The sequence below is a fragment of the Octopus sinensis genome, linkage group LG1, assembly GCF_006345805.1.
Source record: "Octopus sinensis linkage group LG1, ASM634580v1, whole genome shotgun sequence".
Classification (NCBI taxonomy): domain Eukaryota; kingdom Metazoa; phylum Mollusca; class Cephalopoda; order Octopoda; family Octopodidae; genus Octopus; species Octopus sinensis.
This window is the reverse complement of record NC_042997.1, coordinates 51,050,297-51,074,878: the sequence shown is the minus strand read 5'-3', so window position 1 is coordinate 51,074,878 and position 24,582 is coordinate 51,050,297. Positions and strand designations below refer to the sequence as shown.

At 39.5% G+C, this 24,582-nt stretch overlaps 1 protein-coding gene across 2 annotated transcripts in view; it reads left to right on the top strand.

Annotated features, from left to right (window-relative positions):
• Positions 1-24,582, top strand: part of LOC115211797 (DNA ligase 1) — a 196,251-nt gene that overhangs the window by 1,753 nt on the left and 169,916 nt on the right. For both annotated transcript variants that reach the window (XM_036500751.1, XM_029780503.2), the window contains exons 2-6: positions 1,469-1,570; positions 8,589-8,859; positions 19,686-19,866; positions 21,701-21,876; positions 23,616-23,655. In XM_036500751.1, coding sequence (XP_036356644.1) covers positions 1,469-1,570; positions 8,589-8,859; positions 19,686-19,866; positions 21,701-21,876; positions 23,616-23,655 — 770 coding nt within the window. The remainder of the gene's footprint in view (positions 1-1,468; positions 1,571-8,588; positions 8,860-19,685; positions 19,867-21,700; positions 21,877-23,615; positions 23,656-24,582) is intronic.

Sequence of the window (24,582 nt, the reverse complement as noted above, 5' to 3'; positions counted from 1 at the left end):
CTGATGCTTTCCTTTTGGATGCACTGTGGAATATCTATAACTAATGAGAACACTGCTCTTGTGAGAATTATTGGTATTCCAAACTTTGATATAGATATTAATGATCCAGGCCAGCATCCATGTCATATCAACATCAAGAGGAGGAAGTTTCTACACAGCCTTTTGACTGCCGTTCAAGAATTTGGACCTGGAGATTTCCATTTCTAGCGACTTCGAGGGCCACCTCCCAGTGGTGTTGGGCGTCAACGAAGAGCCCCCGACTACAGCAAGATGACTAAAGTTTTTTGTTTTTCCGAGGTCTGGGGTCTCCCGCCCCTAAGCCCTAGACCATCACCTAATCACTCTTACCCATCTTGTTGCTTAACAACAATAAGAACTGCCTTTTGACCTCCTACTAATAAATAGTAAGCATTTTGTCTTACAAATTGTTTGGTGCTTCTGTCAGTGCTGGTGCTGTGGAAAAAGCACCCAGGCCACACTCTGTAAAGTGGTTGGTCTTAGGAAAGACATCCAGCTGCAGAAAACCAAGCTAAAACAGACAATGGAGCCTGGTATGGTTCTCAGCTTTACCAGCTGCTCTCAAACTGCCCAACCCATGCCAGCATGGAAAAAAGATGTTAATTAATGATAATGATGATCAATTTTTTTTTTGCATGTTTTCATTGCACAACAGAGCACGGCTCTGTACACCTTAGATCTGCACTGTCTTGTTCTGGTGTTTTCTGTTTTATTGACAGTACTCTTCACTACTTGTCATACTATCTTATATGTCATGTGGCATCCATGCTAGTGGAGTGCTAAGAGTACCATATGAGTGAGATCGTTGCCAGAGCAACAAGCTGGCCTCCGTGCCGATGGCACGTTAAAAACACCATTCGAGCATGATCATTACCAGTGTCACCTTACTGGCACTTGTGCTGGTGGCACATGAAAAAACATTCGAGCAAGGTCGTTGCCAGTGCCACTGGACTGGCTCCTGTGCAGGTAGCACATAAAAAGCACCTTTTGAGCGTGGCCGTTGCCAGTACCACCTGACTGGCCCTCCTGCCGGTGGCATGTAAAAGCACCCACTACACTCTGAGAGTGGTTGGCGTTAGGAAGGGCATCTAGCTGTAGAAACTCTGCCAGATCAGATTGGAGTCTGGTGCAGCCATCTGGTTCGCCAGATCTCAGTCAAATCGTCCAACCCATGCTAGCATGGAAAGTGGACGTTAAACAATGATGATGATGATGATATATGTTTAATCATGCATGTCAACATTAAAATTATTCCTGACTTGTTATATTGAGACTTTCTATTTTCAGTCCCTTCATTTTCATTATCTCTATTTCCAGATCTTTATATTTGTTTAACTTATAGCAGTAATAGCATCTGAACACAACACGAACTATTGCATGTATTTTTGCTTTATCTCTGCAATACACAATGTTACTAACATTTTCATGTGTTCTTACACTATTGTTACAGGTCCTATTTCAACACATCACAAAACACTCTACGTGCATCTGATGCTGGCAGCAGTAAAACAAGCAAAGCAGACATATCTAAAGAAAAAAAAGATTCCAAGAGGTCAGATTCTAATTTTTTTAACATGTTATTTCTTTTATCCTAAAACCTTTTCTGTTTCATATGGTTAATGAAAAGGTGTTCATATTAAATGTAAATAGTCTTAGATTTATGATGATATGTTCAGTAGTCGGGCATTTTAATCCCTTAGCATTTAAACTGGCCATATCTGGCCCAAATATTCTGCTTTTTTATGTTCAAAGCTGACCAAATCCAACCTCTCATACCAACCCTACAATGTCATTCTAAAAATAGACAATCACATTAGTAAAATTTTGAAGCTGCAAGACAATGCATGAATAATTTAACCCTTTAGTATTTAAAATGGCCATATCTGCCCAAAATATTCTACCTGTTTTATCTTCAGATCAGCTAGATATGGCATCTCACACTCTACAATGTTATTTAGAGAAATCTGAAAGCTAAAGGCTTAAATTTGCAACCAGTGGAATGTGACATTACTTTGTTGTCAAATTCTTTTACTTTACGTTTTTGGATTTGGTTTGCAAGATTCTTTATATGAGTTCGTGTGTTGAAGCATGTTCTGTTGTGTCTGGGGAGAGTCATTTTCTTTTTGTGCCTTATAATTTAACACACTCACCGGTAAAATTTCCACTTATTTCTTATTTTTATTTTCCTAAAATTTACTTTTCTTCTAAAGAAAAATTCAATACAATAATTGATAAACTACTGAGGTTGATAGATCTGCTGCTCTTTTCTCTTATAAAAAAATTAACTTTTGTGTCTAATCAAAAAGAAACAATTTTTATGTATATGAGCTTGAACTTAACCCTTTGCGATTAAGACATACTATTGTGATATTTTACCTTAGACTGAATGGTTATTGTTGGAATGCTTGAAACCAGTAGTTCTCAGCCATTTTTTATCGATGGACTTCTTCGATTACTATTTTATTCTGGTAGACCCCCAGAGCCATTTGGTGTTTAAAACTAGATTTATAAATGCTCTTTTCTAAATTCCTATTTTGTTTTTCATGCAGTATCTCCTGTAAGTTGAACTATGTAAAACATTTGAGAAAGAAACCTTCCTGTTTTTTGCAATAAATACGCCCTAAAGCAAAATTCTTTTAAAGACCCTTAAAATACTACTGTTGATCTCCAATGTACTATTTTGCTTGTGTGGATCCCTAGGAGTTATATAGATCTCAGTTGAGACCAACTGCTTGAGACATTAAAGTTGCTTGATGAGGGCTGACCTTAAACTATGCATTGGTATGAGCCATGGCTGTGTGGTTAGTTCACTAAACAGACATGGCTTCTGATTGACCAATGCTTTTTGAGTGGAATTTGGTAAACAAGAAATATATCAAAGACAAGTGAAGGTGTGGCTGTGTGGTTAAGAACTTTGCTTTTCAACCATATGGTTTTCAGTTCAGTCTCACTGCATGACATCTTTTGTCTTCTGCTGTAGTCTCATGCTAACAAACAACCCAAAATCTTACGAGCAGATTTGGTAGATAGAAACTGAAAGAAACCTGTTATATCTGTTTGTCAGTGTATGTATATATATGTATGCGTTCCTTCATGCATGCATGTATATGTATCATTTAGCATCCACTTTTCATCACTCAGTGTCTGCTTGCATGGAATAGACAAATTATTGTGGCAAGTTTTCTATAGAGAAAGTAGGGCATGCATTAGGGTGGGTGGTGAAGTAAGTGAGTGGTTCGATGTTACAGTGGGATTAAAACAGGGTTGTGCAATGTCTCCGTGGCTGTTTAATTTATATATGGATGATGTGGTGAGAGAGGTAAATGTTAGAACATTTTGTAGGGGAACCCAAATGGTAGGAGAGAAGTGGCAGGTGATATAGCACTGGTGGCGGATTCGGAAGAGCAACTGAGGAAACTGGTGGTAGAGTTTGGAAGAGTGTATGAGAGGAGGAAACTGAAAGTGAATGTGGCTAAGAGTAAGGTGATGAGATGTTCGAGAGATGGGATGACTGGTAGGATGGATGTGAGTTTAAATGGTGATATGTTAGAGGAGGTGAGTGTTTTTAAGTATCTGAGGTCACATGTGATGGTGAATGGGAGGGCTGGCTGAGGAGGTGGGATATAGAATGTGGGAGGGGAATAAGATACTTGGAGTTGTCAAAGGTATACTGAGAGATAAAAGGTTGAGTATGAAAGTGAAAAGAGGTGTTTATGAAGGCGTGATTGTGCTGACAATAATATATGGTGCAGAGACGTGGGGGCTGAGAGAGGAGGAAAGGAGGCAACTAGATGTGTTTGAGATGAGATATCTGAGGGCTATGGTTGGTTTGACATGGATGGACAGGATGAGGGATGAAGAGGTGCAAAAACAGCAGCAATGAAGGAAAAACTAACAACCAAAATGGATAGATGAATATTGAGGTGGTTTGGCCACATGGAGAGGATGGATGAGGAGGGTGATGAAGGCTGAAGTGGTAGTCAGCAGAAGCAGAGGCAGACCTCGGTTTATGTGGATGGATGGAGTGAGGAAAACTTTGGTGGTCAGAGGTGTTGGAATGAGAAAGACATGGGAGTTTATATATGATAGGAGATCTTGAAGAGTGTTTGTGGATGGATGTGAATTTTGATGTTGCTCAAAGCGGTGCAGAACCAGCATGATGTGGCAGGGGTAAACCAGCATATGCTGTCGGTCCCCACTGCTGATATTGGGGATTGCGTTCTATGCCTTAACCCAAGCATACAATGGAGCTCGCATTTTTGAGCTGGGAAATGAATGGAATGCCTGATGTATGTCTTGTGGTTAGTCCCTCCTAAAAAGAAAATGGGGAATAGGCCTGGGTATATATAGCACCATTCATTCATGCGTGGGTCGTTGCCAGAGTTGCCAGAATGTCTCTGTGTCGGTGGCACATAAAAAGCACCATCCAAACACAGTTGATGCCAGACCCCCTGCCCAGACTGGCTCCCGTGCTGGTGGCACGTAAAAAGCACCCACTACACTCTCAGAGTGGTTGGTGTTAGGAACAGCATCCAGCTGTAGAAACAATGTCAGAACAGATTGGCTTGCCAAACCGTCCAACTCATGCCAGCATGGAAAACGGACATTAAACTATGATGATGATATATATATATATATATATGTTTTCTATGATCAGATGCACTTTCTGTTGCCATCTTTCATCTGTTTTCAAGCAAGGTAATAATTCTCTGTGGCTAGACATGTTTTTCATGGAAGACTGGAAACACAGCCCCATTCATATGATGATAGTGTTCATTTACAACAGAAGTCTCCAAAGTGGTCAATATTGACCCCTGGGGGTTAGAGAGGCGGTAAATAAATGCCGGTGAGAGTGGTGTCAATTGAACTTTTGGGGTTAAAAGCTGACATTCGTATAAGAATTGAAAATGCATAAAATACAACTTTCTGATGCATATTTTGCTGATCATCCAACGTAGTTAGTGCACATACAAAGCTACAGCCATGCAGAAGCAGCAGTGACAATTCTTTCACTTATAGCAACATCAAGCACTGCAGAGACAGAACCCAACTGAGTATAGAATGGTGGAGGGTTGACATACATATAGCACAGTCTGCTGTCTGAAAAGAAGCTCTTCCTCTTTTATGTTTGCTTTAACATGTTCCATCAGTTCTGTGAGTGTCTGAATTTGTAAAAGCAGCTGATATTCAGAAATTAAAATGTTGGACAACTTTGTTTTACATGTCCTCACTAAGTAGGAAGGTGCATAACACTGGTTACTCCAATCTACTCTTAATTTTATTGTTGACAATAGGAATGCCATCCTGCTCTGAAAAACCATGGTATGTATTGATATGCAAATGATCAAATTTGGAAAATCTTTCCAGGCTTAGCTTGTACAGGGAAAATAAATACAAAGTTAATGTAAATTTCTAACTCAAGGAGATGCGAAGTATCAGAATAGTTTAATCTTTGAATTATCTTCGGGTAGCAGTGGCTATTTTCAGTTAGGTTTTCTGATACACATTTAACCCTTTAGCATTCAGATTTCTCTATCAAATGTAATGTGTATTTATTCACTTTGATTTCAAATAGTCATGCATTACCTTGTAGCTTTGAGATTTCAGTGACGTGATTGTTTATTTTTAGAGTAATATTGTAAGATAAGTGCAAGAGGCCAGATCTTTCCAGTTTAAAGATAAATTAGGTAGATTATTTTGGCCAGATTATGGCTGGTTAAATGTTAAAGGGTTAATGTTAAAACAGTTTCAGGGGTTATTAGTAGTTTACCACATGTAAAGAAGACTATATCTGGTTGCTTGATGTGCCAGAAATAGCTGTCAAATCGCCCTCAAATCACACCCTAATGGCTTCAAAATAATATATTGGATGATGTGGTTATTACTACATGAACTGTTGGTGGAGTGATGCCGATAGTCCAAGATATATTTATATTTTACTTGTTTCAGTCATTAGACTGCAGCCATGGTGGGGCACCGCCTTGAACAATTTTCAGTCAAATGCCAGTACTTGAGCCTCATTCTTATTCTATCAGTCTTTCTTGCCAAACTGCTAAGTTACAGGATTGTAAACACACCAACACTGGTTGTCTAGCAATGATAGTGGGGACAAAGACACACATATACACACACACAACAGGGTTTTTTCAGCTTCCATCTTCCAAATCCACTCAACAAGGCTAGTAGAAGACACTTGCCCAAGGTGTCATGTGGTGGGACTGAACCTGGAACAATGCGGTTGGGAGCAAGCTTTTTACTAAACAGCTACGCTTGCACATATGTATGTGTGTGTATAAATTTCCTCATCCAACTTGGGTGTATTGTTTCAAACATTATATGTTGTAGCAATCATCCTAAGAAATCATCTTGTATAGATGTTAGGTGCTAAAAACAGCACAGATTAACATCTATTGTCTATATAAGATGATTTCCCTGGACAGTTACTGCAGCATAGAATGTTCAAAGGGACATCCAATATTCTACCTGTTCTATGTTCAAACTGGCCAGCTCTGGCCTTTTACTCCAGTCATATGATATCACTCTAAAAATTATCAGTTGCCTCATCAAAATCTCATACGTACAAGATAATGCATGATTAATTCAAAACAGTATGTATTAATAAGCATTACAGGTGACAGAATAATACGAATACTAAAGGGTTAAATAAATGAATATGTGACACTCCAATAACAGGATTTTTGAAGAAATTAAAATTTCAACAAACTGGATTAAAAAGGTTCACCATCACTGCTCTAGAAGGTTTTTTTTAATCTGCCAAAAATAACTGCTAAGCCTCCTTTAACTTGAACCATACTGTCTTACATAGGAATAATATATTAAACAGTTTAGCCTGAGATGAGATGGTTGTGGTTGGAATGCCTTTGATCACAGAACTCCTTAATTAGCTATGACATGGGTTTAATCATGTATATGTGTGTCGTGGTACATTTACACTGAAATCTGTGTGCGTGTATATATATATATATTGGGGTTTTTTCAATGGCGGCCGATTTTCGCGGGGTTCCACTATTCCCTTCTCTCTCTCTCTCCCTCTTTTATGTTGTCTGCCCCCCCCTCTTCCTTTCCCCCCTTCCATTGCTAAGAGCATTTTTAAGCCAGCCCGTCAAGTTCAACCTTCGCATATTCGCCGTGTCAGGCCGAAAAACGAAATGTTCCCAAGATAAGAAAATCTTTCTAATCTAATTCATCCCGTAATCTGTACCAGTAATATTCTCATGCAAATTTGTCTGATCTCTAGTGGTTAAGCTGTTTATTATTATTATTATTAGTATTAGTATTATCCCTTTGACCCCCAGTCGACAATTTGTTTATTAGTATTATTATTGTTATTATTTTCAGTTTCGCCTCGTATTGCATATTCTGTATAATTTATTAGTTATTGTTGACCATCGGTTTCCGGCTTCGTGTGTCACTAAATACAGAATAGATATTTATATTTAAGTTTCTCCATACAGGGGTTTTTCAATGGCGGCCGATTTTCGCGGGGTTCCACTATTCCCTTCTCTCTCTCTCTCCCTCTTTTACGTTGTCTGCCCTCCCCCCCTCTTCCTTTCCCCCCTTCCATTGCTAAGAGCATTTTTAAGCCAGCCCGTCAAGTTCAACCATCGCATATTCCCGGTGCACCCGCCCTTGCCCACCCCCACCACCAATACCAGATATCTCTATATTTTTGCTCCATCTATACCGGATGTCGCTTCTCCCACCACCATTATAGGTGTCTACTCTTCGAACCCCCCTCTTCAATACGCTATTTCACCATGCATTACCCCTCTCGTGATATCCTACGTTCTACTTGTCTAGAACCTGTCATCGTTTCTCCGAACACCCCTCCCCACTGGTGCTCCCCTATATTTCTGCACCCTCCCCCCCACATAAAAGCACCCACTACACTCGCTGAGTGGTTGGCGTTAGGAAGGGCATCCAGCTGTAGAAACACTGCCAGACCAGACTGGAGCCTGGGGCAGCCCCTGGCTCCCCAGACCCCGGTCGAAACCGTCCAACCCGTGCTAGCGCGGAAAACGGACGTTAAACGATGATGATGATGATATATATATATATATATATATATATATATAAAATCCAAAGTGTACAGTATCATACATCGATTACAGTCAATCTTACCAATTGGTTTCGTGTTAGGTAGTGTGAAACTGATTGGTAAAATCAGCGGTAATGAATATATAATATTGTACACTTAGAATAATATACCCACTCTATTGACAGATATATAAGTGCATTTTTTTCCTGATTTATGGACTTTTAGATGACTTACACACATATGTATTGAGTCAACAGATGAGATTGAGGGAATCTCAATATAGAAAACACTCAGGAGCAGTAGTGCTCAAATGATTTGAACTTACAGTCTATTAAAAAATATATTTATCTTGATTGTTAATCATCTGAAATTTTAAGTCTGCCTTCTCTTTTTACATGTATATATATTTTATACATTAAAACTCAATGTTTTATCTGTTTATTTGAATCATTGTCTTTTTGTATATTATATATGTATAGCTTTTAGTTCACTAAGATTTATATTTCTGCAGGGAAGTTAAAAAAGAACAGCAAAAAGTAAATAGCTGCTCAGATAGTCCTATCCAGAAAAAGAAGAGAAGAACTAAGTGTATTATAGAGAGCGATGAAGAGGAAGCTGGTGATGTCAGTGGAAACGAATCTCCTAAGAAAGAAGATGCTGTGGACAATAATGGTGATGCTTATGACAATGATAAAGGAAAATCTTCTGATTGTGGTGATGATGATGATGATGATGATAAGTCAGAATCCGGAGCAGCAGAGACCAAAGGACTGAAGGGAAAGGTAAGATATAACTTTTCATATATGTGTGTGTGTATGTATATGCATGTATGTAGATAAGTATTTACGTATTCTGTACCTCTTCACTTATATATATAACTTCTTGTAATTTGAGGATATGTCCCGACACCCCTCATTCTCTCTCTCTTCTCTTTTTCCTTTTCCAGCTGGGGTTGCTATGTATCTCCTCTACAGCAAACTCATCATCATGAACTTTTAACGTCCGTTTTCCATGCTAGCATGGGTTGGACGGTTCGACCGGGGTCTGGGAAGCCAGGAGGCTGCACCAGGCTCCTGTCTGATCTGGCAGTGTTTCTACAGCTGGATGCCCTTCATAATGCCAACCACTCCGTGAGTGTAGTGGGTGTTTTTTACATGCCACCGGCACAGGGGCCAGAGGAGGCTGGCAAATGGCCGTGATCAGTTGGTGCTTTTATGTGTCACTGACACAGCTGCCAGTCAGGCGGTGCCTTTCTATCACTTTGTCATACTTCTATCCTTTCATCACCTGGCACAAAGCCACCTCCCTCACCACTCCTTCCTTATCAGTTGAGAAGTCATGTCTTGCAAGTTACTTGGTGACCTCATTGCTGCTGCTGCTGGTGTCACATGAGAAGCATTCACTTCACTCTGTGAAATGGTTGGCATTAGGAAGAGCATCTAGCCATAGAAACCATGCTGAAGCAAGGCTGTAAAGTTTGATGTAGTCTTCTGGCTTGCCAGCTCGTGTCAAACCACCCAACACATGTCAGCTTGGAAAATGGCTGTTAAATGTTTGTATTCATCCACCCATCCATACATACATACATCTATGTATCTGTTTTTCTGTATATATATATATATATCTCTTATTATAAAAGGCAGATTTTATCTGCCTCCCTTTGTCTCTTATAGAAATCTACAATATAGGATTTCTTCAATTACAATTTACCTAGCATTTTTAAGAGTAGAATGCATCGGGTCGTGCCAGGTCTGGTTTTTAAAATTTCAACCCCAATTAAGCAAAATTTAGAGAAAACTCACATTGTGGTGTGTAAGTCAAGTGCTTTTCTTAGTGTGGGCTACAGCACACGCACACACACACAAACGGAGCGAACTGCTTCACTGATGCTATCACCCTAATTTCTCCTCCTTTCTCTTTGCAAGTGTGCAACGATTAAAATGAAAGTATTTATATAAAATGAGAGAAGTGTACCTTAAACCACTACTCAAAAAAAAAAAACACAGCAAACAGAAACAAATAAATACATAACGATTTACTAAAAACACAATTTCTTCAATTAGAGTTTACCTATGATTTTTCAAAGTACTTCCATTCGGTCATGGCATACAAAATTTCTTTCAATTTCACCCCCATTTCAGAAAAAATTCGAGAAAACTAAATATTTTACCATTTCACTCTGCATATTACTCCCACTTCCTCTTTACACACATAGACACGCAAATATATAAATAAAATTGTAAGCTAACGTGTGTGTGTGAGGGTGCGTGTGTGTCTGTGTGAGTGTGTGACAGGGATGAGCAAGTCAAACTGGTCATCCTTTTTGCTAGATCACCTAACATCTAAAGTTATCTCTAAGTAGCAGTCGCCCAAAAGTGTATATAGACACACACATGTATGTATAATGTGTGTGTATATATTTCCATAGAGGTAACCATTCACTCCATACAAAGTTATTTAGGATGAATTGGACGAATATAAGATCTAAAGTATATCCAAGTAGCAGAAAGATCGCCCAGATGTGTATATAGATATTTAAATGTATTTATATATTCATCTATACACACATGTATGTATAATGTCATCATCATCATCATCATCTAGCGTCCGTTTTCCATGCTAGCATGGGTTGGACGGTTCTACTGGGGTCTGTGAAGCCAGAAGGCTTCATCAGGCCCAGTCAAATCTGGCAGTGTTTCTACGGCTGGATGCCCTTCCTAACGCCAACCACTCCGTCAGTGTAGTGGGTGCTTTTTATGTGCGACCCGCACAGGTGCCAGACAGAGCTGGCAAACGGCCACGAACGGATGGTGCTTTTTATGTGCCACCGGCACGAGGGCCAGGCGAGGCTGGCAATGGACACGAAAACGGGGCGGTGCTGGCAACGGTCGCGAAACGGGAGGCTCTCTTACATGCCACCGGCACTGGTAACACATCTGCAATTTCCATTGATCGATTTCCATTCTGATCCTCACTTGCCTCAACGGGTCTTCACAAGTAGAGTTTTGTGTCCCAAGAAGGGAAGGTATGCATACGTAGGCTGGCTCCATCCCATGTAGAAGGCCACAGGTTATGGACTCACTTGTCCTGCCGGGTCTTCTCGCGCACAGCACACTTCCAGAGGACTCGGTCTCTAGTCATTTCCTCAGTGAGACCTAAAGTACGAAGGTCGTGCTTCACCACCTCGTCCCAGGTTTTCCTGGGTCTGCTTCTTCCACAGGTTCCCTCAACCGCTAGGGTGTGGCACTTTTTCACACAACTATCTTCATCCATTCTCGCCACATGACCATACCAGCGCAAACGTCTCTCTTGCACACCACAACTGATGCTTCTTAGGTCCAGCTTTTCTCTCAAGGTACTTACACTCTGCCGAGTGTGAGTACTGACATTACACATCCATCGGAGCATACTGGCTTCATTTCGTGCGAGCTTACGCATATCCTCAGCAGTCACGGCCCATGTTTCACTGCCATGTAGCATGGCTGTTCGTACACACGCATCATACAGTCTGCCTTTCACTCTGTGCAAGAGGCCTTTTGTCACCAGCAGAGGTAAGGGCTCTCTGAACTTTGCCCAAGCTATTCTTACTCTAGCAGTTACACTTTCAGCACACCCGCCCCCGCTGCTGACTTGTTTACCTAGGTAAAGGAAACTATCAACTATTTCTAGTTTTTCTCCCTGGAAAGTGACGGAAGTTGGTCTCAGAGCATTTTCAGTGTTTATTGTTCCTGAGCATCTGCCACATACAAAAACCATCTTCCTAGTTAGCCTTCCTTTGACATTGCTGCACCTCTTATGTGTCCATAGCTTACACTTGGTGCATCTTATAGAGTTTCTACCTACACCTTTTCTACAGATCGAGCAGGGCCATCTACCTGAAGGCGTTTGTGATTTGTCTACCTTCCTACTGATTACGACTTTGGTTTTAGCTAGATTGACTCTGAGGCCCTTCGATTCTAATCCCTGTTTCCACACCTGAAACTTCTCCTCCAGTTCTGATAGTGACTCAGCAATTAGAGCAAGGTCATCAGCATAGAGGAGCTCCCAAGGGCATCCTGTCTTGAATTCCTCCGTTATTGCCTGGAGGACTATGATAAATAGGAGGGGGCTGAGTACTGAGCCTTGGTGGACCCCTACCTCTACCCGGAATTCTTCACTGTACTCGTTTCCAACTCTCACCCTACTAGCAGCGTCCCTATACATGGCCCGCACAGCTCTCACTAACCATTCATCTATCCCTAGTTTCCTCATTGCCCACCAGATAAGGGATCGGGGGACCCTGTCGAAGGCTTTCTCCATGTCAACAAAAGCCAGGTACAGGGGCTTATCTTTGGCTAGGTATTTCTCCTGCAGCTGCCTTACCAGGAATATTGCATCAGTAGTACTTTTCCCTGGCACAAACCCAAACTGCATCTCATCTAAACTAACTCTTTCTCTAATTAGTTGGGCTATGACCCTCTCCGTAACCTTCATCACCTGATCCAACAGCTTGATACCTCTGTAGTTATTTGTATCTAGGGCGTCACCTTTACCTTTGTAGCAGTTGACTATTATGCTGCTACACCAGTCATTGGGTATGACTCCTTTGTGTATCACCTGATTAACTATACGGGTGACTAGGCTATAGCCGACACTACCAGACATTTTGAGCATCTCTGCAGTGATTCCTGATGGGCCTGGGGCTTTTCCTGTCTTCATGCTTCTAATTGCTTTAGCTACCACAGAACTATCAACTCGGATAGCTGGTCCCTCTGTTGGGTCAACATTCGGCAGACTCTCTTTATCCCATTCATTTTCTTTATTCAGCAACCTTTCATAGTGGCATCTCCAAACCTCATTTGCATCCTCATTTAGCGCAAGTGAACCATCTTCCATGCGAACACACTTCTCTCCTACCACATCACGATTCTCTCTCACACACTGTCTTGCAACGCGAAACACCTCCAGTCTTTGGTCCTCACGGCGCAGAACATTGGCAAATTTTTTCTTATCTGCTTCCCCTCTGGCTAAATAAACCTGTCTCCTAGCTTCTCTTTTGGCAGTCTGATACAATTCCCTGCTACCCCCATTTTTCCAGACCTTCCAAGCCTGTCTCTTTTCTCTAATAGCCCTGTCTACAATATTGTTCCACCACCACGTTATTCTAGGTCGAGAGGGGACTTTGCACCAGCCACAGATCTGGTCAGTGGCTCTCAGCAGGTTGTCCCTTAGAAACGTCCAGCTGTCTTCTACCCCCTGTGATGCTCTATCCCCTTCTACTTCGTCAGAGGCTTCAAGTAATATGTCCCTAAATCTCTGTCCATTTGCAGGATCTTTAAGCTTCCAGATCCTTCTTCTCCATATTGGTCGTCTTCTGGTTGTCCTCCTAGTCCTGATCCTAAAGTCACTAACTACCAGTCTATGTTGTGGGGTACATTCTTCACCTGGGAAGGTTTTGGCATTTATAAGCAGCCATCTCTCCCTTTGCCTTGCAAGGATGTAGTCAATTTGGCTGGTATGTTGGCCTGATCGGTAAGTGACTAGGTGGCTGGTAGGTTTCCTGAAGTTAGTGTTGCAAATCATAAGATTATTTGCATCGCAGAACTCCAGCAGCCTGGTTCCCTCCTCGTTTCGGGAGCCATAGCCATAGCCTCCATGTACGCCATGGAAGCCCCCAGCATGTCGTCCAACGTGACCATTGAAGTCACCAGCCACAAAGATAAGGTCTCTGTCGTTCGTCAACGAGGTAGTCTGCAGTAGAGTGTCATAGAATCGGTCTTTCTGTCCATCGGGTAGCCCCGACTGAGAAGCATAGGCTGATATAATGGTTGCTAAACTATGATGAAGCACTAATCTAATCTTAAGTATTTTGTCACATACTCTGATTACCTTGTGTGTATATATTTCCATAGAGGTAACCATTCACTCCGCACAAATTTTTTTAGGACGAAAATAACATCTAAAGTTATCTCTAAGTAGCAGTCGCCCAAAAGTGTATATAGACACACACATGTATGTATAATGTGTGTGTATATATTTCCATAGAGGTAACCATTCACTCCATACAAAGTTATTTAGGACGAATTGGACGAATATAAGATCTAAAGTATATCCAAGTAGCAGAAAGATCACCCAAAAGTGTATATAGATATTTAAATGTATATATTCATCTATACACACATGTGTGTATAATGTGTGTGTATATATTTCCATAGAGGTAACCATTCACTCCGCACAAAGTTTTTTTAGGACGATAATAAAATCTAAAGTTATCTCTAAGTAGCAGTCGCCCAAAAGTGTATATAGACACACACATGTATGTATAATGTGTGTGTATATATTTCCATAGAGGTAACCATTCACTCTATACAAAGTTATTTAGGACGAATTGGACGAATATAAGATCTAAAGTATATCCAAGTAGCAGAAAGATCGCCCAAAAGTGTATATAGATATTTAAATGTATTTATATATTCATCTATACACACATGTGTGTATATATTTCCATAGAGGTAACCATTCACTCCGCACAAAGTTTTTTTAGGACGAAAATAACATCTAAAGTTATCTCTAAGTAGCAGTCGCCCAAAAGTGTATATAGACACACACATGTATGTATAATGTGTGTATATATTTCCATAGAGGTAACCATTCACTCCATACAAAGTTATTTAGGACGAATTGGACGAATATAAGATCCAAAGTATATCCAAGTAGCAGAAAGATCGCCCAAAAGTGTATATAGATATTTAAATGTATTTATATATTCATCTATACACACATGTATGTATAATGTGTGTGTATATATTTCCATAGAGGTAACCATTCACTCCGCACAAAGTTTTTTTAGGACAAAAATAACATCTAAAGTTATCTCTAAGTAGCAGTCGCCCAAAAGTGTATATAGACACACACATGTATGTATAATGTGTGTGTATATATTTCCATAGAGGTAACCATTCACTCCGCACAAAGTTTTTTTAGGACGAAAATAACATCTAAAGTTATCTCTAAGTAGCAGTCGCCCAAAAGTGTATATAGACACACACATGTATGTATAATGTGTGTATATATTTCCATAGAGGTAACCATTCACTCCATACAAAGTTATTTAGGACGAATTGGACGAATATAAGATCTAAAGTATATCCAAGAGCAGAAAGATCGCCCAAAAGTGTATATAGATATTTAAATGTATTTATATATTCATCTATACGTACATGTGTGTATATATTTCCATAGAGGTAACCATTCACTCCGCACAAAGTTTTTTTAGGACGAAAATAACATCTAAAGTTATCTCTAAGTAGCAGTCGCCCAAAAGTGTATATAGACACACACATGTATGTATAATGTGTGTGTATATATTTCCATAGAGGTAACCATTCACTCCATACAAAGTTATTTAGGACGAATTGGACGAATATAAGATCTAAAGTATATCCAAGTAGCAGAAAGATCGCCCAAAAGTGTATATAGATATTTAAATGTATATATTCATCTATACACACATGTGTGTATAATGTGTGTGTGTATATATTTCCATAGAGGTAACCATTCACTCCGCACAAAGTTTTTTTAGGACGAAAATAACATCTAAAGTTATCTCTAAGTAGCAGTCGCCCAAAAGTGTATATAGACACACACATGTATGTATAATGTGTGTGTATATATTTCCATAGAAGTAACCATTCACTCCATACAAAGTTATTTAGGACGAATTGGACGAATATAAGTACTAAAGTATATCCAAGTAGCAGAAAGATCGCCCAAAAGTGTATATAGATATTTAAATGTATTTATATATTCATCTATACACACATGTGTGTATAATGTGTGTGTATATATTTCCATAGAGGTAACTATTCACTCCGCACAAAGTTTTTTTAGGACGAAAATAACATCTAAAGTTATCTCTAAGTAGCAGTTGCCCAAAAGTGTATATAGACACACACATGTATGTCTAATGTGTGTATATATTTCCATAGAGGTAACCATTCACTCCATACAAAGTTATTTAGGACGAATTGGACGAATATAAGATCTAAAGTATATCCAAGAGCAGAAAGATCGCCCAAAAGTGTATATAGATATTTAAATGTATTTATATATTCATCTATACGTACATGTGTGTATATATTTCCATAGAGGTAACCATTCACTCCGCACAAAGTTTTTTTAGGACGAAAATAACATCTAAAGTTATCTCTAAGTAGCAGTCGCCCAAAAGTGTATATAGACACACACATGTATGTATAATGTGTGTATATATTTCCATAGAGGTAACCATTCACTCCATACAAAGTTATTTAGGATGAATTGGACGAATATAAGATCTAAAGTATATCCAAGAGCAGAAAGATCGCCCAAAAGTGTATATAGATATTTAAATGTATTTATATATTCATCTATACGTACATGTGTGTATATATTTCCATAGAGGTAACCATTCACTCCATACAAAGTTATTTAGGACGAATTGGACGAATATAAGATCTAAAGTATATCCAAGTAGCAGAAAGATCGCCCAAAAGTGTATATAGATATTTAAATGTATATATTCATCTATACACACATGTGTGTATAATGTGTGTGTGTATATATTTCCATAGAGGTAACCATTCACTCCGCACAAAGTTTTTTTAGTACGAAAATAACATCTAAAGTTATCTCTAAGTAGCAGTCGCCCAAAAAGTGTATATAGACACACACATGTATGTATAATGTGTGTGTATATATTTCCATAGAGGTAACCATTCACTCCATACAAAGTTATTTAGGACGAATTGGACGAATATAAGATCTAAAGTATATCCAAGAGCAGAAAGATCGCCCAAAAGTGTATATAGATATTTAAATGTATTTATATATTAATCTATACACACATGTGTGTGTATATATTTCCATAGAGGTAACCATATACTCTGCACAAAGTTTTTTTAGGACGAAAATAACATCTAAAGTTATCTCTACGTAGCAGTCGCCCAAAAGTGTATATAGACACACATGTATGTATAATGTGTGTGTATATATTTCCATAGAGGTAACCATTCACTCCATACAAAGTTATTCAGGACGAATTGGACGAATATAAGATCCAAAGTATATCCAAGAGCAGAAAGATCGGCCAAAAGTGTATATAGATATTTAAATGTATTTATATATTCATCTATACGCACATGTGTGTATATATTTCCATAGAGGTAACCATTCACTCCGCACAAAGTTTTTTAGGACGGACGAAAATCTTTATATATAAAAGAAAGGTTGTGTGTCTGTCTACTCTGATTTAGATTCCTAACTACTCCCACATTTTGCGATGCAGTTTTACCAAAACCGAGTATATTATAGTCGTGATTCATATCGAGCCCTTCTGGGTATTAGCGCGCGTCTACGATGAGTTTACGATTTTACAAGTAATTTACCATCATTTTCTCCCATTTTAATGCATATTTTTTTAAATAAAGGGAAGTAACTCTCAAACTTCACACCAATATGCGTGCTCATATGCGACGTAATATCACATCAGCAGCATTTCCTCACACCCTCCTTGCACTTGGCGAAGGCAAAATACCAGGGGATGAAAATGGTAATTTTGCCATCGATTCCATTTGTACCATTGTTAAGATGCCTTCTGATCTCAGAGATGCAGTGTTCCAAGATCTACAAGCTAATTATCAGAATATTGATTGGATTGGCCAAAAGGCTATACTGGCCCCGAGGAATAAAACTGTTCACCATATTAATGATGAAATGCTAAAACTCAACACCACACATTCTCAAACTTAAAGTTGGTGCCCCTATAATGCTCATCAGAAATTTGGTTCCCCCAAAACAATGCAATGGCACACGCTTGATCGTTAAGTCCTTATCTCCCAGCGTAAACTTATATCAATATTTGCCTGAATAATCATCATAATTCAGTGCAATCATTAACAGTACTTTCGAGCAATTCAGACCCGAGCAACGCCGGGCAGTTCTGCTAGTCTCTATATATATAAACGGCAAAATGTCTGTGTGCGTGTCCTTTATACAAATCCACAGATTTTCAGTTAGAGGGCTCACACTTTCTATGGTCATTCAAAACCGTCTATGGGTGGTCGTGCACATCTTTACATTTCCCCAGTTACCTTGCAAAGCCATTAAAAAATCAATAGAAGTGACTTTTTTGTGAATTTTCTATCCAAAACCCAATCAAAATGCCCGAAACTTGATACGCCAATTGAATGCCAGCTAGCTGTATGTGATTGGTCAGAGATTTGGACAGTACCCGCGTGTATGTGCGCACACACGCAGCTGTATATGCATGCACTAGCACTATGACCTGGCAATGCTGGGTCATAGTGCTAGTATATATATATATATATATGTGTGTGTGTGTGTATATATATATATATATATGGCATGGCTGTGTGGTTAGGGAGCTTGCTTCCTAGCTATATGGTTTCGGGTTCAGTCCCACTGCGTGGCACTTTGGTAGGTGTCTTCCACTATAGCCCCGAGCCGACCGGAGCTTTGTGATTGAATTCGGTAGGTGGCAGTTACTGCCGTGTGTGTATATGTGCGTGTAGGTGCTTGTGCCTCTCCGAAAGAGAGAGAGGGATATAAGAAAATGGAGAAACAATTTGTTGGTTCATCAGCTTTTGGATATTAGAATGTTGACTTATTTAAGTCAACATTCTAATATCCTAAAGCTGATAAGCCAATTAAATTGTTTCTCCATTTCCTTATTTGTATTATAAATTAATGGTAAAATATTTCTTTACTTTCACCCATTTAATACAATAAGCAAGTTAATTGCATTGCAATTAAAAACACTTGTGTATTAAGAATTTGGGTATTATACCAACAGTATATTGGATAAATATTATCTCTTAGTGGGTTGGATCCATAACCCCTAACTTATTTGGTGTATCATCATCATCATCATCATCGTTTAACGTCCGCTTTCCATGCTAGCATGGGTTGGATTGTTCAACTGGGGTCTGGCAAGCCCGAAGGCTGCACCAGGCCAGTCAGATCTGGCAGTGTTTCTACAGCTGGATGCCCTTCCTAACGCCAACCACTCCGAGAGTGTATATATATATATATATATATACTTATAATAACCTCCAGTTGCAGTATTGCACACATATATCACACAGTCTTATTTTTCTGTCCCAGTAAATCTGAGGTCCTTGTATCTGCATTGTTTAGTAGAAAGGTACCTGACTTTTAGTATTTTTAGTATTTAAGGCAGAAGATATACAAGGTACTTATACCACTTCACTGAGTGTACTGGGTGCTTATTACGTGGCACCAGCACCTTCACCAATGCTTTTTAAATGGCATCTTGGTTTTAGGATCTCAATTTTGTTGTGGTGGGCAGGTCTCCTCAAGTACAGCAATGTGCTACATATCTTAATCCTCTATTATCCCCTTCTTAAGGTTCAACGTTTTGAGATCAGCCTTCAGTACTTTGTATTTTGTAGTAACAACTATTAAATTTGTTTCCACAATTTCTTTTTGAAATTGCTATATTTTTTACCTATAGCTCTGTAATTATCTTACCTTGTCATGTAGCAATTAACCTCTCTTTGGCGGACTTTTGGATCATATCGCACTTCATTTCCATTTTCATCTTTTGTAGCCTAAAAAGTCTAATAAAGATAACAAAATCAAAACAGAAGATTCTAGTTCTTCAGAAAGTTCACCGTCACCAAAGAAGACATCATCGGAGACTAGCCCTTCTGCTAAAGCTGGTACTAGTATAGATTCTACAACCAACACACCAGAAAAATCTCCATTTGGTATTCCTAAAAGGAAAACAGGTACAGATATTTATCTGACTTACATTGTTGTTGTTCTCATCATCATCATCATTCATAATCATTGTTGCTGTTGCCGTTACCATTATCATCATCACCATCACTTAGTATCTATCTTAATAATAATAATAAAACATTGTGTACAGTGCTCAGGTGCACTACAACTCATCTAAAGTGTATGTATAGTACATAGGGTAATGTACAAGCGTCAGGAAAAGAACAGTGCATGAGTCATGACATACACATATGTGTATGAGTATGGAAGGGTGACAATCAGGTGTAGTTTCGGCGGATTTCGGAAAGCATGAGGGTCTTAAAGGATGCAGTGTCATGGCAGTCAACAACTGACGCAGGCAGTTTATTCCATGCTTCAGCAACTCTGAGCGGGAAAAAATGTTTCCGAAAGTCATGGGAGCTGTGCTGTTTTCTGACTTTGTAGGCATGTCCACGTGTGTTGGACACATGGAGATCAAAAAGGTGTTCAGTGTTGTTGTTGGTGAGGTGGTTGATAACCTTGTGGGTGTTTACCAAGTCCATCGCCCAACGCCGGAGCTTCAGTGAATCCCATGCCCAGAGAAACAAGGCACTCAGAGTATGGTAGGTGTCTGATGGAGGGTATGCGTTTGGTTGCACATCTCTGAACAGCATCTTTCATGCTAGCATTGGTAGATGGTTTGACAGAACCTGATGTAGTCAGCTGATGGCATCATGTTCTAGTGTCATCTCTAATGTCATCTTATTGAATAATTTTATGGCTTAAAAGTAGTTGGAAAAGAAGCCTTTGCAGATGGAGTCGTATATTTTGTTAGAAGTACACATGGCAGTGACTGTATTGAGTTTTGAACTCAAGATTATGTGATCAGTAATACAGTAGTTAGCTCATAGCCATTTTGCCTAAGATTTATTTCAGCATAAGTTAATATTTTGATAAAAATTTCTCGCATGACTTATTTCTCTCTGCTTTTATTACTTCATTACTATGTTGCTGTGTGACTCACTTAGTGTTGTATGATATTTTATGTAAACGTAGGATTGTTTTATTTCCTACCAAAAGCATGTAGCAATTGTCATACATTAAATACTGATTGTGAAGGGCATCCAGCTGTAGAAACTCTGCCAGATCAGATTGGAGTCTGGTGCAGTCATCTGGTTCGCCAGACCTCAGTCAAATCGTCTAACCCATGCTAGCATGGAAAGCGGACGTTAAACGATGATGATGATATATATTTATATGTAGGTGGCTCTCCTAGAAAGTCAGCTGCCTTCTCCTAACAGTTCCATAAGCTGAGACATACTGGACCGATGCTAGATGTGCCAAAACAATTGTTGTGATTAATAATCAATTCTCATATATTCCATCTTCCATCTGCAGCTGCATGGTAAGAAGTTTGCTTCCCAACCACATGGTTCTGGGTTCAGTCCCACTGCATGACACCTTGGACAAGTATCATCTGTTTTTTTCTGGGTTGATCAAATCCTTGCAAATGAATTTGGGGAATAGAAACTGAAAGAAGTGCTGCTTATGTGTGTGTGTATTTTCATGTGTGTCTTTGTGTTTGCCCCAACCACCACCATTGCTTGACAACTGGCATTGGTTTGTGTACATTCCTGTAACTTAGCAGTTCAGCATAAGGAACTGATAGAATAAGAGTCAGGTTTCAAAAAAAATAAGCACTGGGGATTGATTTGTTCAATTAAAACCCTTCAAGGTGGCACCCCAGCGTTCCCACTGTTGAATGTGGGAAATGAATTAAAGATGAATGAAATTGTGTTGTGAAAACAATGATAGTGTATACATATATATATGTTTATATCTATTTATCTATCTATCTTTCAGCTCGGAAAACAGTTGGATCTAATTCTAATCCAAAACGTAAAATTATTGGAGAAGAGTCATCAAGTTCTTGTAATGGAACTTCCAAGCGACAAAAGGTTCAGTCATTAGAAGAGGATGTGGATTCCACATCCAGTGATCCTAAGAAGAACCAAGAAAAATCAACAACAGACAAAGATGTAAGTGTTTCATATTTCTTAGTTCTGTGAAACTATATCTGCTTTGTCCTTGCTAGATATCACTTTCCAATAGCATTTGGCTGTTGCAGGTGTATCTATTTCCATTTGCTACATACCTAGTGCATTATATGTAGCACCTCCTGCCTAATTGATCCTGTTGATCCACTCTGTAAGGTGGTCAGTGTTAAGAAGGGCACCTAACCATAAAAAACCCTGTAAAAACAGATGATGAAGCTTGGTGCAGTCTTCTGCTTAGCCAGCCCCAGTCAAATTGTCCAACCCATGCCCAGCATGGAAAACACGTTAAATTATGATGATTCTATTTAGGGAGGGATTCTACTTCCTTCATTCATTGCCAGTGGTTCACAACACTTTTGAAATGATGTGTGTGTGTGTTCAACAACCACAGAAATGACCATATTGTTAAGAAGTTTGCTTTACCATACTGTGGTTCCAGGTTCATTTTTACTGGGCAAAACTTTGGTTTTGTAATACTATGCAGCACTGCGGTACCTTGGTTATGGTTTCTTTTCCAGCCATAGCACCGTACTGATTAATCTCATGTGAGGGAATTTGGTAAACAGAGACTACAGGAAGCCCTTGTATATAAACATACATGTGTAATTATAGATTTGTGTGTGTAAATGTGCATAGATTCCACAAATGTTTTTAAGCAGTGCTTAGTGACAAGTACTCTGTGCTTTTGAAGACGTTTAAAATAAAGAAATCCTTCACTTGAAAAAAACTTATGGATTGATGAGAGGAAAGGCAACCTGTTTCAAATAACCCTATGCAAGCATGGAAAAAAATGATGTTAAACAATTGCATGAGCCATATGCAGTTAAACATATTCAATGTATCCACTACTTTTTGTTGCTCAAATCAATAGAAGGCATATGCTTTTTGTTATGTTGTTTCTTCAGTGCAAGAACAATTTAGTGCCAGCCTCCTCTGACCCCTGTGCCGGTGGCACGTAAAAAGCACCCACTACACTCTCGGAGTGGTTGGTGTTAGGAAGGGCATCCAGCTGTAGAAACACTGCCAGATCAGACTGGAGCCTGGTGCAGCCTCCTGGCTTCCCAGATCCTGGTCGAACCATCCAACCCATGCTAGCATGGAAAACGGATGTAAAACAATGATGATGATGAGGGAGGTTTGCTAATTTGTTTATGTATGCAAGCTGCTGAAACAGGGATTTCATCGCCCATTCTCATTGTCATAAGACTAGCCCTTGATTAATATTTATAAACATACCTGCGATTTATTTGGTGTTATGATGGGCATCCAGTTGTAGAAACCATGCTAAAGCGGACACTGCAGCTTGATACAGTCCTCCAGCTCCTCGGATCTTGTCAAACTGGCCATTTCATGCCACCAGGAAAGACAAATGTTAAATGATGATTATGATGATATATAGTGAAGGCGGCGAGCTAGCAGAACTGTTAGCGCGCCGGGCGAAATGCGTAGCCGTATTTCGTCTGCCGTAACGTTCTGAGTTCAAATTCCGCCGAGGTCGACTTTGCCTTTCATCCTTTCAGGGGTCGATATAATTGACTTAATCCGTTTATCTGTTGTTGTTTGTCCCCTCTGTGTTCAGCCCCTTGTGGGTAGTAAAGAAATAGATGATGATATATAGCTTTGTAGAGTAAAGCAAGTAGAGTTTACTTTTCCCCTGTCCTAGGACACAGGGCTTGTACATTTTGCATAGATTTAACTGTTGTTTTATTGTTTCATTTCAGAAAAAAAAAAAAAAATCCGAGGAAAAGCAATCCAAACAAGGTAAATGTTTGTGCACATTCAAATTGATATTGTCAGCATCACAGACCCTATCATGATTTTACTCTAGGGGTTCTGTATATTAGTAAAACTACTGTATTCTACATATTTCCTTTCACAGCCTTCTGTGAGGATGCAATTCTCTTAAGTGTGCATGTCTTTTCCATGTCTTCCTTAGATACTTGTGATGATGATGATATGATGAGACAGTATTCACCCGGGGTGGGTTGAGCTGGCTTCATTTATCCTCAATGCTGCATCTCTCACAAACGCCGACCAGGCCTGGCGATTTGAGGCTAACGGCCGCGTGATCTCCAACCACTCCTTATTCTAGCGGTGAACGCCGTAGATATGGAGGCCTAGGTTGGGTTTCAGATCAGCCTTGAGTGTCATCAGCCGGGTTTTTCGTTGTCCACCACATCACTTTCACCAACCCTGAAGGGGAGCTGGGGCAATTGCTTCATAGATACATGTGCCACTAATGGAGCCTGTTTTCAGTTACTTGACTTGCTAGAAATAGCATCCAAATTCCCTCAATCACACCCTGCCAATAAGATTAATATTGGTCATGCTGGCCATTATTGTTCTTGAATCCAGAGCTAATCTGAGGCATAACAATATTAACGATGCATTTGGAAGAATTTCTGGTGTCATTGATTACTTATTCAACAAATATAAAGGCTGGGCCAAAAGTCATACACCAAAACTTTTGAAACATGCAATATATCTCTTTTACTCTTTTCAGTCATGTGATTGTGGCCATGCTGGAGCACCGCCTTTAGTCGAGCAAATCGATCCCAGGACTTATTCTTTGTAAGCCTAGTACTTATTCTATTGGTCTCTTTTGCTGAACCACTAAGTTACGAGGATGTAAACACACCAGCATCGGTTGTCAAGCAATGTTGGAGTGGGACTGAACCTGGAACCATG